General features: G+C 37.8%; 1 protein-coding gene and 1 non-coding gene across 3 annotated transcripts; both read right to left on the minus strand.

Annotated features, from left to right (window-relative positions):
- Positions 1-608: 608 nt before the first annotated feature.
- On the minus strand, positions 609-710 carry LOC145784859 (U6 spliceosomal RNA). Its single transcript, XR_014291061.1, has one exon. It is a non-coding gene; the product is annotated as a U6 spliceosomal RNA (small nuclear RNA).
- Positions 711-2,652: 1,942 nt separating this feature from the next.
- On the minus strand, positions 2,653-12,413 carry LOC145783155 (2-aminoethylphosphonate--pyruvate transaminase-like). 2 transcript variants are annotated; one of them, XM_082594957.1, is made up of 8 exons: positions 12,075-12,413; positions 8,061-8,208; positions 7,638-7,770; positions 6,836-7,058; positions 5,965-6,115; positions 5,378-5,545; positions 4,259-4,425; positions 2,653-3,380 (listed from the first exon to the last, which is right to left on the minus strand). In XM_082594957.1, exons 1-8 carry the CDS (start codon positions 12,259-12,261, stop codon positions 3,217-3,219), a joined length of 1,341 nt encoding a protein of 446 aa, XP_082451083.1. In that variant the 5' UTR covers positions 12,262-12,413; the 3' UTR covers positions 2,653-3,216. The 2 variants fall into 2 exon arrangements, with proteins under 2 accessions (XP_082451083.1, XP_082451076.1); XM_082594950.1 differs by having other exon boundaries at positions 6,836-7,061.
- Positions 12,414-14,150: the final 1,737 nt, after the last annotated feature.

Here is a 14,150-nt window from a genome sequence, read left to right on the forward strand (position 1 = left end):
GTGCTTAATCAAACATTCATTCCTTGGTATATCTCAAATTTGTCATAATGCAGTAGCAAACAATGCCTGACCGTAGACCTAGAATATACGATTGTCTATTCCAGGGGTCACCAAATGGCGGCCCGCGGAAGGTATCAGCGTACAAGTATAACCAAAAATACTTTTCTTGAGGGAATTAAAGAGCACGAAGGCAAAAAATACTTTCCTGGAAGCATATTTTCGCATTGCATACGATTCCACCAACCGACCAATCAGATTATAGTTCTATAGGTGGGGGTTGCTTAAAGTTATTCCGATGCGATGTCCAGCCACACTGTCCCAGTGGTTGATTAAAACGTCTGTTTTCGAATTTTGAAATTGTCTGTGAGCATGGGGTTGCTTATTTTAAGTTTGCAAATGTCATGTAAACACTAGTGCGAGTTTCACCGTTATTGGGTTTCACGAGCAGTGTTCTCTTTGTGCAAGTTTTTGTTGGTAAAATGGGTCGGTGTGCCAACTCAATTTATAATAAATTGGCAATATATTACATATAAATTTAGAGACTTTTTCTGATTGTATTATGAAAATATTTAGCTTAGTAGGCTTACTGCAACACGTTTTTTTTTTTAAGAAATATGGAACGCTTCAAGATTTTGCGTGTCATCCTTGCGCAGGAGCCATGCTAATCTGTATCGTTCCAATTATAGTATATGTACTGCCGAAGCAAGTAGGCTACTGCAAAATGTTGTTAATCAACAAATTCTTGCCACGCTGATGAGCACCGCAAGTGACAGTTGTCTATAATAAAAGAAAGACGGTTTTATAGATTCTCACAAAAAGGATGAAAAACCAACTCATTGCTTTTTTAGAGGGAAGACTGTTCATAAATTACGATTTTTCGGTGATTTCCACAAGCGTTTGTTTCATGGTACCTGGTGTGATGATGTCTAGTTTAGCGTTGGTGGTGCCTTCAACATTTAGTTGCAGAATGGTCACTCCTTGACCTACAACAGCTGGTGCTGTTCGCCCTGACAAGGGCGCTGTGCTTGGTCTGGGGGTGCCATTCTGATGATTGTTCTTCCGCATAACTTTATAGCGACAGTTGTAGCAAGTTTAGTTTCCCAAAGTCGGTACTTGCGGGGGCGGCCACGTGGAGGTACTTGCTTTCGTCGGCAGAGAATGCTGCTTGTGAGTGTGGTGAAATGCAGACGGCAGCACACATTATCAAGGATTGCCGGCTATACAGACCTCCTCATGGTATGGAAGGCCTAGTTTCCATCGATGACGACACCAGGCAGTGGTTAACCAACGGATGCCCTGACATATAGCGACAACACGAGAGAAGAGAAGATGGTACCTGGTTTCTTTTTCCCTGTTATTGGAGCCTATTTTTCGCTGATATGTTTGCAGGTCACTATTGTTGCCTGTATTGCGATGTGTCAAACATTTCCTTGTTTACTGAAACTGTTAATTGCAAGATATCTTTTGCGAAGCGAAGTAACAACACCACTCTTGCTTGGCGATGAATATTCTGATGAAACCGCTCGCCTCGCTATAAGTGCACAAAACAAGTGGCCTCTATTCATTAGGCATTGTTAAAAAAGCCAAAAGTGTTGTAAAAGGAGCTTGGCCTGGCAGTAGGGTTGTTCGATTAATTTTGTTGCTACGGTATTCTAACATAAATATGAACAATATGTAACGCTGGATACTGGGTACGAAATGCGTTCTTTTCTAGCATAAGAGTCAACCTACCTAACATTTTATTAGTGTGGCCCGCCACAACTCTCCTTAGTGCCAAAGTGGCCCGCATGCAAAAAAGGTTGGTGACCCCTGGTCTATTCTATTGTTTAAATCACAGTACCTACGCTACAGCACTAGAAAGCCAACGAACAATAGAGTAATAGACTACATCACACTTTAGTCCTAGTTCTATTGGCTGCTTTAATTGATGACCGTTCTGCATACTTGATTTTTATGCGCAGTGTTTGCATTTACTACCAATCATTAACATGGTGTTTGCGTACCGCGACGATACTGTAGAAAAGTGAGGAAAAAGCTTGCTGGTCACATTTTGGTATTATCGTCAATAGCCTATCTTTAACAAAAGTTAAAAACATCCAATTTTTTAGACCAACCCAAAAAGCAAACATTTCGTAGTGACCTGATTGCTATTGCCAAGTCACATAAGCTTATGAACCACAAAGTTCTAAGAACCACTTTCCACTAAGTAATTTTTGGAATTTTTTTTTTAATTATGTGTAATCAAAATGAAATTGACCGGTTTTTCCCGCTGAATTTTTTGCTCCGAACTACCCTACAGCTCCGATAGCTCAGTTGGTTAACGCGTGACTTCTGGAACGAAGTAGCTTCAAGATCAAGCGGGGAGGGTTCGACTCTCGGGGTGTGCGCTTGAGTAACACACGTTGACTGCTCTCTATTCAGTGGCACCTAGTGGATTGAATAATTCCCTGGCAACAAGACTTCAACAATCGGAAACTTCACTCTGTCAATCTCGGTGACCGGGCCTGCGTGAGTGATTCAAAGCCTCTACAAGTGTGCAAAACTGCAAGGATTAAGCTCTGCAAGAAGCTTTCCCAGTCCGAGGATAAAGATTCATTCAATCAATCAAAACCCAAGCACTTTGGTTTTTTTTGTTATTACACGGTTTTGTCAATTCGTACTTAATTAGTACAATCAATTTGTAGCCTACTAATATTTTAGTAACTTCATGTTTTAATGGGCAACATCATGAACTGGCAGAAGCCAGGAGCACATTTCCACCGGCCAAGACAAATGTTAAGACATGGTGCATGTGCTCTTAGCAAATAAGAACACAATACCTTCCTTTGGGAAGATTTGACGTTATAAAGTGAACGTTTTTAGATTACGCATAAGAACAATGTGAAATTTCAGATAGTGGATGTTGAGCGGAAATAACAAGTAAGCCTATAGCCATTAGCAATCCTGAAACCACAGATCATAACGTTAGCGCATGATAAAGAACTTGAGTATTGCAGAAATTCAATCAATAAACAAGGTTTGGGTTACATTGGTCAATGGTCATGCGTTTTATTGCAGCTTACTTTCAGGGAATTGGAACGAGGCCGCTGTTTAACAACAGCTTTTTTTTCCGGGCTAACCTGTTAAAGGACACACAAACTATAAATCTAATTTCCTTTTTATTTACAAGCTGAGTTTTCATATCCTGACGGACATTGCACATTACAAGCATCTGTTCTAAGCGTTGTTGGTATGCGTAAGTGGAAGCTCTATTCTCATTTCTTGACAAACATCCCGGATGCTGATGGTAAGCTCCCGGATGTCTTCAGGAAACATGTGACCGATGCTCCCAATGCGGAAGCAATTTGACGCCGTTGTTTTCTCCGAGGAAATTACATGTCCTGCAAAGATATTTATCATTTATCGAAATTTTAAAGCTTGCCACCAGAGTAAATGGCCTATCTTTTTTGGCCCATTCAGGCTTATGCCCGGTTGTTAAAGATTTAGACTAAGTGGACGGGAAAGCAAGGAAGCCAATCTTTATGTCCACCGTCAGGCATGCCTTTAAGTGCTTTGCCACAGACACATGTTCTTAGGCGGGGTAGAACTGGCGTTCTTTTAAACGTCGAACCGCAGAGCTTTCACCATTCTGCTATGCATCCGGCGTATAAATAAATAATATTAATTGCTAACTAAATCATTTCAGTTCAGTTTGTTTTTATTTCTGGTCGTATATTAGACATAGCAGAGACCTAGACAAAGAAAAAAGCGACAAAACGCGAACGTCATGACGAGCTTAGGACCGAAACAGGGTAGTCGGTTAAAAATTTGGGACAGTCGCAACACCTTAGGTTAAGGCAATTATTTTAAATTTTATAATACGAGGAGTAAAGAGTAGAGAAAATTTGTAGGTGTAAAAAAACAAACAAACAGAGAATAGACATTGCTACGCTGTTTGGTATTGGTGCGTTATCAAGAGTGCTGATACTCATTTCTAACAGTCGACCAGACCGTCCTAAATTTTTTCCGAGTATCGGCAATAAATAGCCCATTCAATATTTTTTCTTAACCTTCAAATTTTGAGTGATGAGATAACCTATTACGCTATTGTAATGTGTACTTTGCGTATGTGTTAGGCTATTGAATATTATACAATAAGCTATGATTGCGTAGCGTAATAAGTTATATTCTATCAAAATTAAAAATAGGCTACTTACGAAAGTAAATCTGCCTACATTGACCTAACTTTGCGACCGGGCGCTGAGGGTTAATTTATTACCTGCGTCACTTAATCTTCTGTAGAACTCTTCAAAGACAAATTGTGGAACATTGGGATATTTGAACGAAGTCACAATGTATCCAAGTGGGTTATCTTCGTCTTTAAACAACTTTTTAAACCCCATTTCCTTCATTTCTTGCTTGAGTATTTTTGTGTTTTCACGGTACCTGTAAAAGGAAACTGCAGTTGATCTAATCCGATTCATGTTTCATTGCTGACTTACTAACAGATCGCATTCAAGCGGATTGCTTCCAAAACAGTAGCAGCAACAAACCAAAAATAAGTAAGCTTAGGTGTTTGGTTTAAACTACTGCAAATACAAAAACTATTAACTATCGAGTAGGCAAGAACGAACAAACCGCAAACCACACCATCTGCAACTGCGTCATCTACCACATGCGCCAAATGGTATATTACATACAACGTTGCACGAGCTGCGTTTGGACTAGAACCAATCACACGATTTGAGCAATTAAACAGTGACATGTCTCAAGATGTAAGAACACGGCTTTTTGGCGGTATGGTTGAGTCACGGCCGATTTGCAAATTAGTGCTGTTTCTTGCTGCAAGCCGTCATTTGATGGAGAATTATCGAGTAGGCAAGAACGAACAAACTGCAGACCACACCATCTGCAACTGCGTCATCTACCACATGCGCCAAATGGTATAATATGCGTGGTCTGCGTGAACTGGACCACGAATCAATTCAGTGGCTGCTCGACACCTGCCCAAACATCTACACCGAGTCGCTGCACTGCTCAAAGGCGATAAAAGCAGAGCTCTCGATCCTTAGAGTGGAGAAGATAAAGATTCATACGAAGAAAAACTTCCGAAGATGGAACATCACACACTTTCACTTATTAGGATGTCAGTCAATGTCGCCTGGTTTTTCCGCGGGAAAAAATGAAGTGGAATTTTTGGACCATCAGTAAAAAAAATATCGGCGCAGCAAGGTGTACCTCAGAGTTTTATGTTTCAAAAACAACATCTTACTTGTAATAGTGTACATAATTTTTCAAACTCAACATTGTTTTATTTTTTTACTGTCATTTTTATTATATCTTAACACTATCTCATTACATCTCGGCAGGTCTATGGTCATTTCAAAATACGTCTTACCTCTTTGAACGTCCTTTCAATGCCCCTTCCTCGGAGAATTCCATTAAAGCTTCTTTGAACGCTATCATAACATGCGTTGGTGGTGTGTATAGAAACTGGCCATTTTGTTCCAGCTCTCTGTATTGAGCTCCGATATCCAAGACCAACCCGTTACCTTTGCAGCGGTGCCTGAAACCAATTGCAGAATTTATATTCTTGTTCGGTGTGCTATGCTAGAAAAATTATAAACCACATGCGATTAACGAAAGCAACCAATGGATTTGCTACATGGCCTTTAAATGATATGACAGCTTCGTATAAGCGTTTAACAAAACAAATAAAAGTTTAAAATATTTCGTTTTGAAGGGAATTTCTTAATTTTGTTTTTAGCATTTCATTTCGATTTATTTTTGATAATTTTGTTTCGAATGAATCAACATAAATTTGCTTCGATTCAGCTGCTTCATACTTCAATACTTCATGCGAAATATATTTTACACAAACTCTTTATTTCAAATATCAGAACATTTATATACCTTTTTAACAGTTACTTCAACTCCCTCCCCAAAAAAAAGCAAAGTTTTACAGCTGCTTTGACAAGGACCTACTTTTCAAGCATCTCAATTTTAGCGATGACGAAAGAGACGCCAGGAACACCCTGCAAGCTCTTGCACGAGTTGCTCATCAAAAAGTCGACGTTTTCCATGTTCACCTCGATGGAACCAAAACTTGTCATGGCATCGATGAGGAACAAACATTCTGAAAAATGTGATAAAAGTTACGCGCCTTAATAGACAGATAAAGTAGAGCAACTTTTTCTTCCGTTAAAACTAAGCCTTCTAACCGAGTAGGACAAGGACTGGAGATTTGTAAATACAACCGATCGTATGTGTTGCTGGTATGAAAATTTATTAGTATCCTAAACCGTCCACAAATAGAGTAGCCTAAGTGAAAATTTTGATCAATATTATACTTGTGTTAATATGTTCGATATAGGTTACATATATCTCAACTTGAACTTTTAATTTTCAAATTTTGGGCAATATTCTGGCCAAGTTCACATTCCGCATACTACATTTCACCACTAGCGGGGAAAAACCGAATTTGGGTGATATATCATATAAATATAAAAAAACAATGAAAACTATTAATACTACAAAAAGTGCTCAATGCCAAGCAAAAAGGCAAAGCAGAGCGAATTAAATCAAATGTAGTTATTACAAATGTAGTTATTACTCATAATATATATTTTCATATAAATATATATATTATGAGTAGTTGAGCACATTTACGTTTTCGGCAGTACACAGCCAACTGTGGATGCAATGATGTAACAGATTCTATAGCTAAAAATACAAACTTAATAACACAAACAAGCAACAATAGAAAATACATAAAAACTAATATTATACAGTGGCCTATTAAAAATGACCATGTAGTTGCTTTTGCACATACCCGTACACTGAGAGCTTTACTTACGGGGGGCACATTTCTTCACAATCATTCCGATTTCGTTGACAGGGTTGATCATGCCCGAAGAAGTTTCGCAATGAACAGCCATGACACCACTGATGTCGTTGACAGAAAGCAACGTGTCTTGAAGAACTTTCATATTCATCGGAATCACTTTGTGATTAATGCCACTGGTGCGGCAGATGTCCGCCAACACTTTTCCGTGCAGTCCATTTTCCATGATCAGCACCTTCTTGAAAACAAGTTAGACTAGTTTTTTTCACAATTTGTATGATAAAAAAAAGTCAGTACAGTCAGTCAGGGATACAAATTCGATCGATTTTTATTCGAGTACACGCATTTTTTTGGTTTAAGTTGTGTGATTTTGCATCTATTTTAATGTCTCAGCCAAACCTGATGTCAGTTTTGAAAGTGTATGACAATTCAAGTTAAAATATTTTTCTTTAGTTGACCTCTTTTAAACCTTTTTTAAATAACTTTTTTGTCTCGATAAAAATTCACATCTTCAGCACAATCAAAAATTTTTATTACTTTTGCTTCAATATTGAGTTTGCGCAGTCTCATCACCAAAGCATAACACATAACACAGATATGCCAAACTATCAGAAAAAGTTCAATTTTTTTTCTTTCAGCATTCTATCGCCTCAATTTCTCACCAATAAAAACATGACATTTTCTAAATATGCTGAAATACTTTAGTAGTCTGAACAATTCGAAGAAAAAAGGAACAAGAAAGTTTCAGTTTTGTGAAGTTAATTAGTTGTTTGCTAAAGCCCTACAAGACAATTTCCACTGAGTTATTTCAAACCTTTTTATTGCTGTTGCCGAATATAGTCCTCAGTGTAGCCTCGCTGGCAAAGGTCCCGCTCCCGTTCATGAGAATCGCTGTGTATTGCTTCGGGTCCACCTTTGCAATTTGCAAAAGCGCACTTCTCACATACCTGTTCAAGTATTTCCAAAATTATTGAACAAAGGTTTAACAGTGCCAACATGGACGTTTTGAAATTTTATACATTGGCATAGATGCCGTTGTTCGACGTAGAAGAAATAGGATGGTGGTAAAAACAAGCTTGTTACTGTTTCTCGAGTAATCAGTTCAGATCAGTTGATGTAGACTATTGTACGAATTTCACAACAACCACAAAAGGTTTTGAATATACCGTAGTGGTGAACCATCCAAACAATGACAATTTAACTCAAACACTCTACAAAATCCTCATACTGTACTTACTGAACTATATATGGAAACTCAGCGTGTCTTTTTCCTATATCAGTTAGCATGGCCCCCTTCACTCGGTCGCTGACCATGAGGGGGCCAGGAGTAAACAACTTTCTTTTCATTGCGATCACTCGTAAATGGTTCAAATGACTTGTTGTATCTGCAATTACAATTTGCAAACAATAAACAAGTAGAAAAACTAAGAATTATGAAAGATACATTGAATTCAATAGGAATGTGAGGAAGCGTAAAGTGACGTGGCCTATGTGATCAAAATGCAAAATGAGACAAGTTTTAATTTTGGTATTCAAACGCTATCGATAGTTAATTGTTTCCGTCAACTTACCTCACCACAACAACTATCTAATCCAAAGAGGAAAAAATAAAGCAAAATCAATCGGAAAAATAAAAAACTAAAGCAATACAAGTCAATTTTCTTTCACTGCGATGAAGAGACCCCCAAGATCGAAATAGTAGGCCTCTGCCTGCAGTTAATAATACTTCATTAGGCATTTTCTTTCAAATCATAAGAAAAAGTTTTAAAGTAATGGAAATTTCACTTTATGTGCTTGAGAGGTTGCTGATCTTTTCATTGATCGAGAACTGATTTTTTTTCGAGTACGGTATGCAAAAAAGAGGTCTTGAATGTGATCTTCAAGATCACTTGTTCATGATGATCTTGATCTTCAATGTCATGAAAAACTGGTGATCTTTCCCATTTATCTACCTATGTAACTCAATCAATTGAGTAAAGAACTTTATTCCAACCTGCATTTGCAAGGTCAGATTAAGGCCATACTGGTCATTTTGACATCTCGCTAATCAAAAATTAAAACTTAGTCTTAAATAATGTTTAAATATCCTCTGGGGTTATCAGCTGGGTCTTTCGTAGATTTGAAAAAGATCCAAAATGAAAACATACCGGTCTACAGCGTACGATCTCACCAGAGGTCACCATGTAAACATACAGACAATTATATCACATATAGTTATTACCATCTAAAGTTCTAAACCCTTGACAGCCTGTTTCACCTAAAAGGAGGATCATCAGAAGGTCCTTATTATATCGATCAGCAATCATGCGTTCTTGGGCTAGCGGCAAAGCCACCTATGCTTTGGCACAAAACTGAGGTCAAAAACTTTTCGTGTGTCAAATCGAAATGTTTAACGCAAATTTTCATATGTGACCTAAGTAGATCGGGAGTGAGAAGAAAGCATAGCCTAGCCTACTTCCGGTAAGAAACAATCCATAAAGAAATATTTTTTATACCGTTACCTACTGGAAATAAACTAATAATTTTGATTCTTGAAGCAATTAAGTTACATATGTGTTTCTACAAGCCAGCTCCGTGACTAATCATGGGTTGAAACGCTTTCAATGCAAAACCGTTTTTAAATGACACGACGAGCCAGATTGCCGTATTATATCAGGAAAAAAATCCAGTAAGTCGGAAGATTTCTCATCACGGGAAGTTGTGGACTCATGTGTGATTGAGCAACATACCGGTACATGGTGAATGTACCAAAAAAAACAACTAATTGAGAAGCCCGCTAGTCATGAAATAAAGAGACAGCGGGTCTTTTCACAGTAAAAAGAAAACTTTTATTTAAATTATGTGCGATTGGCAACATTACGTTTGAAATTTCTGACAAAATCGCATCAGTATACTGTAGTTCGATGGAGCCAAGTGCTGAAAACTGAAGTGTGTGAGCTATTAGTTGGAAAAAATTTAAAAAAAATGCTATTAAAAAATAAAAATTTAATTGTTTAAGTCATTCAATACTTTTGGAATAAGCAGCTCAACGAGTCTTTCTTGGTTACTCATCCAGGACAATGGTTTTCAACCGGTGTTCCGTGAAAGATCGTCAGGTGTTGTTTGACTTGTGGTCCATAGAACACCAGTCAAAAATCAAAATCACAAGAACTTAGTGTTTGTTTTTCTGTAATGCCCACATGAATATTAACTTTGTGCTCATTCATGCAGACCCAGATATCATAATTGAGGAAATCTGAAAGTGAATAAATTGTTGATTGTGTGGTTGAAAAACGCTGATCTAGGAGTAGCTAAAGTGGCTTTTACGAGACCGCAGCATATTTTCAATACTTGATAAGAGAGTTGCCACCTTAATAAAAATAAATCTTCCAGAAAAGTAGACAGAAGAACAAATTCTGTCAATTTTACTCGTACCGAATCCCCTTGGTGATGAATATGACCGAAACCAGCATTTGTACCAAGCTCCAAGAAGTCGATGAAGAAAAGAAAACTTCTTCTTGACATTTTCATCCACTTCTGAAGATGAAGAAGAAGATGTAGAGTATGTGGCTTGAGCTTTGGATGCATTTGCAATTGTGGTTTACAGCTTCCATAGCCGAAGGAAAACTTACAGATTCAGAGAGGTGGTAAAAGAGTGTCTCCTCAGCCTACAAGAACTATGGGACAAGATGAACGATGAAGCGCCCTACTTTCATAACCACCTCAGTAAAATTACCGAAAACTTTGGCGACCTAACTGGGAAGCAGGACGAACGTTTTTATCACAATATCAAAAGCCCAGATCAACAGTTGAATTGACCAAAGTCGACTAAACTGAAATGATAGAAGGTTAATGCTCGAATTGGGTAACAAATGACCTTGGTGCCCTTCATAATAGACCAACAACCAAAAAAAGTTATGATGGCTTAATAATTTTGGACTCATCTATGTTTCGTATTTCTACATGAGAAAAATTGCTTAAAACCTGATGTTATTTCAGTTTCCTTTCTCTTCTTCATGCTTTTGTTTTAAATCTGCTGATTTAGTTTTGTGAAAAACACTCTTAACACGTCTAACCCTCGCAATACGGGAAATAGGAGACGTAAAACCGTGTAGCCTATACTAACTAACTCACATGAATATTAAAAAATCAACTTCTTAGCGATAACCTCGCGTGTGATAAGCACAATATTCTAGATTATTTTTTCTTGTTGGCCTGCCGAGTAGGCCATACTTCACTAAATCCTTGTTTCTTTGTCTCTATACTCTCATCACAATTCCTCGAAAATGAAAGCAATTTATTTAAAAAATGCAAGCACAAACGTAGCTTGCAAAAGAATCCCATCAAAGGTAGCTGCTCTCTATTCCAATTTTTTTTCATGAATGAATGTTTTTTATGATTCATCTCAAAGTAGTGTGTTGAGCAAAAACCAACACCACACTAGGTTTAGCAACCCAACTTATGCAAAATGTGTTGAAAAATTTCATGGAAGAAAACTTTTTTTGTTTTGGCCAGTGAAATTTTAAGCCAAGCCAAGTTCAAAAAAGCATAAAAAAAATCTAGTTGTCCAAGATTGCATGGTACGGTATTTGCTCTATCTTATCATACAATACTGAGTGCAAAATTGCATCATATTAGTAGTTTTTTTATTTTTCTTTGTTAAGCAAAGCTTGAATTAAATTTATTTTAAACACATGATACCGGTGCCAAAATTTTTACTTCATAAACTACGGTACTGATCTAAATCTAACGAAAGCATAAGCTGCATGTAGGCCGTGGTGGCATGGACCATCTGAGCAAGATCGTTCAGAGGATAATTTGGGGCCGGTACCAATAACAACCCCGGCCACCAAAAACAAGCATGACTCAAAAGAACATGAGGTGCAGTAACATTGACAGGGGGGTTCACGAGGTACTTTTGAACTGGATCTCATTGGTACCGGGCCCGAAATAACCTCTCAACGGCCTTGATGAGGTGTTTCATTCGTTCCCGGCCCCAGAAAGATTTCGGGCTCTAGAAATGATCCCGGGTCTAAAAGTACCACTGACAACTCTACTGCATCTGGGTTAAAGCATGCCCTGCCACACAAACGCTTCAAAATTGCCAAATGTGAGACGACAAGGACAACTGTGCGTCCTGTGAAATTTCGAATTAGATTACAAGAGCTGCATGTCTGCCTGAAGAAAACCTATCTTGCATTAAGTTAGGCTACGAATCTTACATTAGACTTAAACACGTTTAATACATTCAGAAGCTCAATATCAAACTTACCTTCTGCGTTGATTTGTTTAACTTTCTTTTGGGGTTTTCCTTTTATTTCCATGAGTGTTGGAGGAGGGAATTGTGCTGAAGGTTTATCAGACGTCTTTCCAGTACTAGAGGAACATCGCGTTTGCGCTACCAAGTACTTGTGGTATTCCTTGCAGCAAAGCTTGGTGAACCGCCTTATCTGAGACATGCTTTGTACTTTTCAACGTTTTTAGCTTAAAATTACACTTAGCCTAAGCTTTCTTTTATTTGCTTTTCATATATTTCTTTATACAGCCGCTAAGCGACGGAGCAAACTTTTCTAGTTATAGAAAATCTTTTTCATTTACAGGTTTTTCTACAGACTTGTCAAAATAACCGCATTTTAGAAATGTTCTTGACTGTGATCAACAATTATTCTTGTTACGTCACAAAAAAGAAGATCTCACCCTTTTACAGTAGTATTCATTCTAGGTTTGTGGCACGAAACAGCTTAATCTGCTTTCGGGATTTTGCTCTATTTCGGTTACACAAACCTAAGTTGTTTCTGGTAGAATACAAGGGTCGACTTGCCTGCGCTGAGCAACCCAACATCGGGAGCTCCCACTCTCGTATGTAGGGCAATGTCGACCAACTGGTGTGAGGTCTAGCGACACTCCCCCCCCGCAGGCCTATTTTCGATAAAACTTCAACACGTATTCTGCAAAAAACTGGACAAATTAAAACGCAGTCAACCTTCTAAGTCTTTAGCGAGGCACGTTTTAAATCTTTTTGTTTTGTCATGTTTTTCTTTTGTTGTTACCAAATTCGTGTATTTACTTTGTCGCTTTCTGCATGTTCGTGCGTAATGAAAATAAATTGAGTTGTGTTCAAAATAACAAAACTTAACCCGCAATTTGAGCAATAAAAATATCTATTAAACAAGCGAGCAGTGAAATCAAGTTTTAAAAGCCAGTAGCTTACTAGTTGTTCACCTTGATAGCTAAGCTGATTAAGCAGCTGGAACGAAGAAATTTCAAGATCAAGCGGCGCTGGTTCGACTCTCGGGGTGTGCATTTGAGCAACGCATACTAAGGATTGAGCTTGAGTTGAGCCACGCATGTCAAGGATAGCTCTCCATTTATCGGCATTCACAGACATAATACTTCAACAATCGGAAACTTCACTCTGTCAATCTCGATGATCGGCCTGTGTCAGTGGTGAAAACATCTATACAAGTAGGCTATGCAAAACTGTCAGGATTAAACTCTTAAAGAAGCTTTTTCAATCCGTCCCTAAAGATTCCCTGAGTCAATCAAGTACAAGACACTACCACTACATAAATGATACGAATTTACTGGCTTATAACTACTAAAACTATCTAATACCTTACTGTAAATGCAACTAATTTTTTTAACTTCACAATTTTAACTCTAACTTTTATACAAGTCTAGCTGGCCAGCAGCCCAGAACCTCTCTAAAGTTACTAGACTAACGATATGTTTTCAAGAACCATGCCTATAGGAACTTGGCCTGTGATCAAGCGATTAAGTGATGTCAAGCAGAGGAAAGAGTAAAGCTTCAACAAAATGCGAAGTCTGTCGTAGCAATTTGCATTGTGTCAAATGCAATTAAGTTTTTAGGAGCAAAAATTGACCGGAATGTTTCTTTTCTTTTTAAATCAGAGAATGGGTAAATTTGAACTCGATCGATTTTGCTTGTGCTCATATAAGATTCTTTTTGTATAAGGACCTTCTGATGATCCCCCTTTTAGAGTGAAACAGCCTGTAGAGATTTTAGAGAGTAATAACTATATTTTATATATATTTTTTCTATATCAATCTCGAGTTCGCAGCCTTGGCTATAACACCCTAGATTTAAACAAATCAGAGCCTTGCTTGACGACATGACTTTCTGTACAAGCTCACAATCACCAAGCATACAATTTCATGCAAATTGCTTTGTTTGCATAAAAACTGCATTTGATGGATTTTTTTACTGCATGTTGATCTTTGGCAGAAATGAAGAAAAGAGGTAAAACTTTTGTTGGCATCATTAAGCACTTATTAACTTTATTTTGTGATCAAGAATTTACATAAACAACAGACTGCAAACCAGATA

This window comes from Aplidium turbinatum, chromosome 1 (genome assembly GCF_918807975.1).
Source record: "Aplidium turbinatum chromosome 1, kaAplTurb1.1, whole genome shotgun sequence".
Taxonomy (NCBI): domain Eukaryota; kingdom Metazoa; phylum Chordata; class Ascidiacea; order Aplousobranchia; family Polyclinidae; genus Aplidium; species Aplidium turbinatum.

What these genes read in the sequence shown, in the direction of transcription:
- LOC145783155 (XM_082594950.1), bottom strand. Translation starts at nt 12,261, where the DNA reads ATGTCTCAGATAAGGCGGTTCACCAAGCTTTGCTGCAAGGAATACCAC. An exon ending in GAGTTTCCATATATAGTTCA is followed by an intron (nt 7,771 to 8,060) that starts GTAAGTACAGTA and finishes ATACTTGAACAG; the next exon opens with GTATGTGAGAAGTGCGCTTT. An exon ending in TCGGCAACAGCAATAAAAAG is followed by an intron (nt 7,062 to 7,637) that starts GTTTGAAATAAC and finishes CTTGTTTTCAAG; the next exon opens with AAGGTGCTGATCATGGAAAA.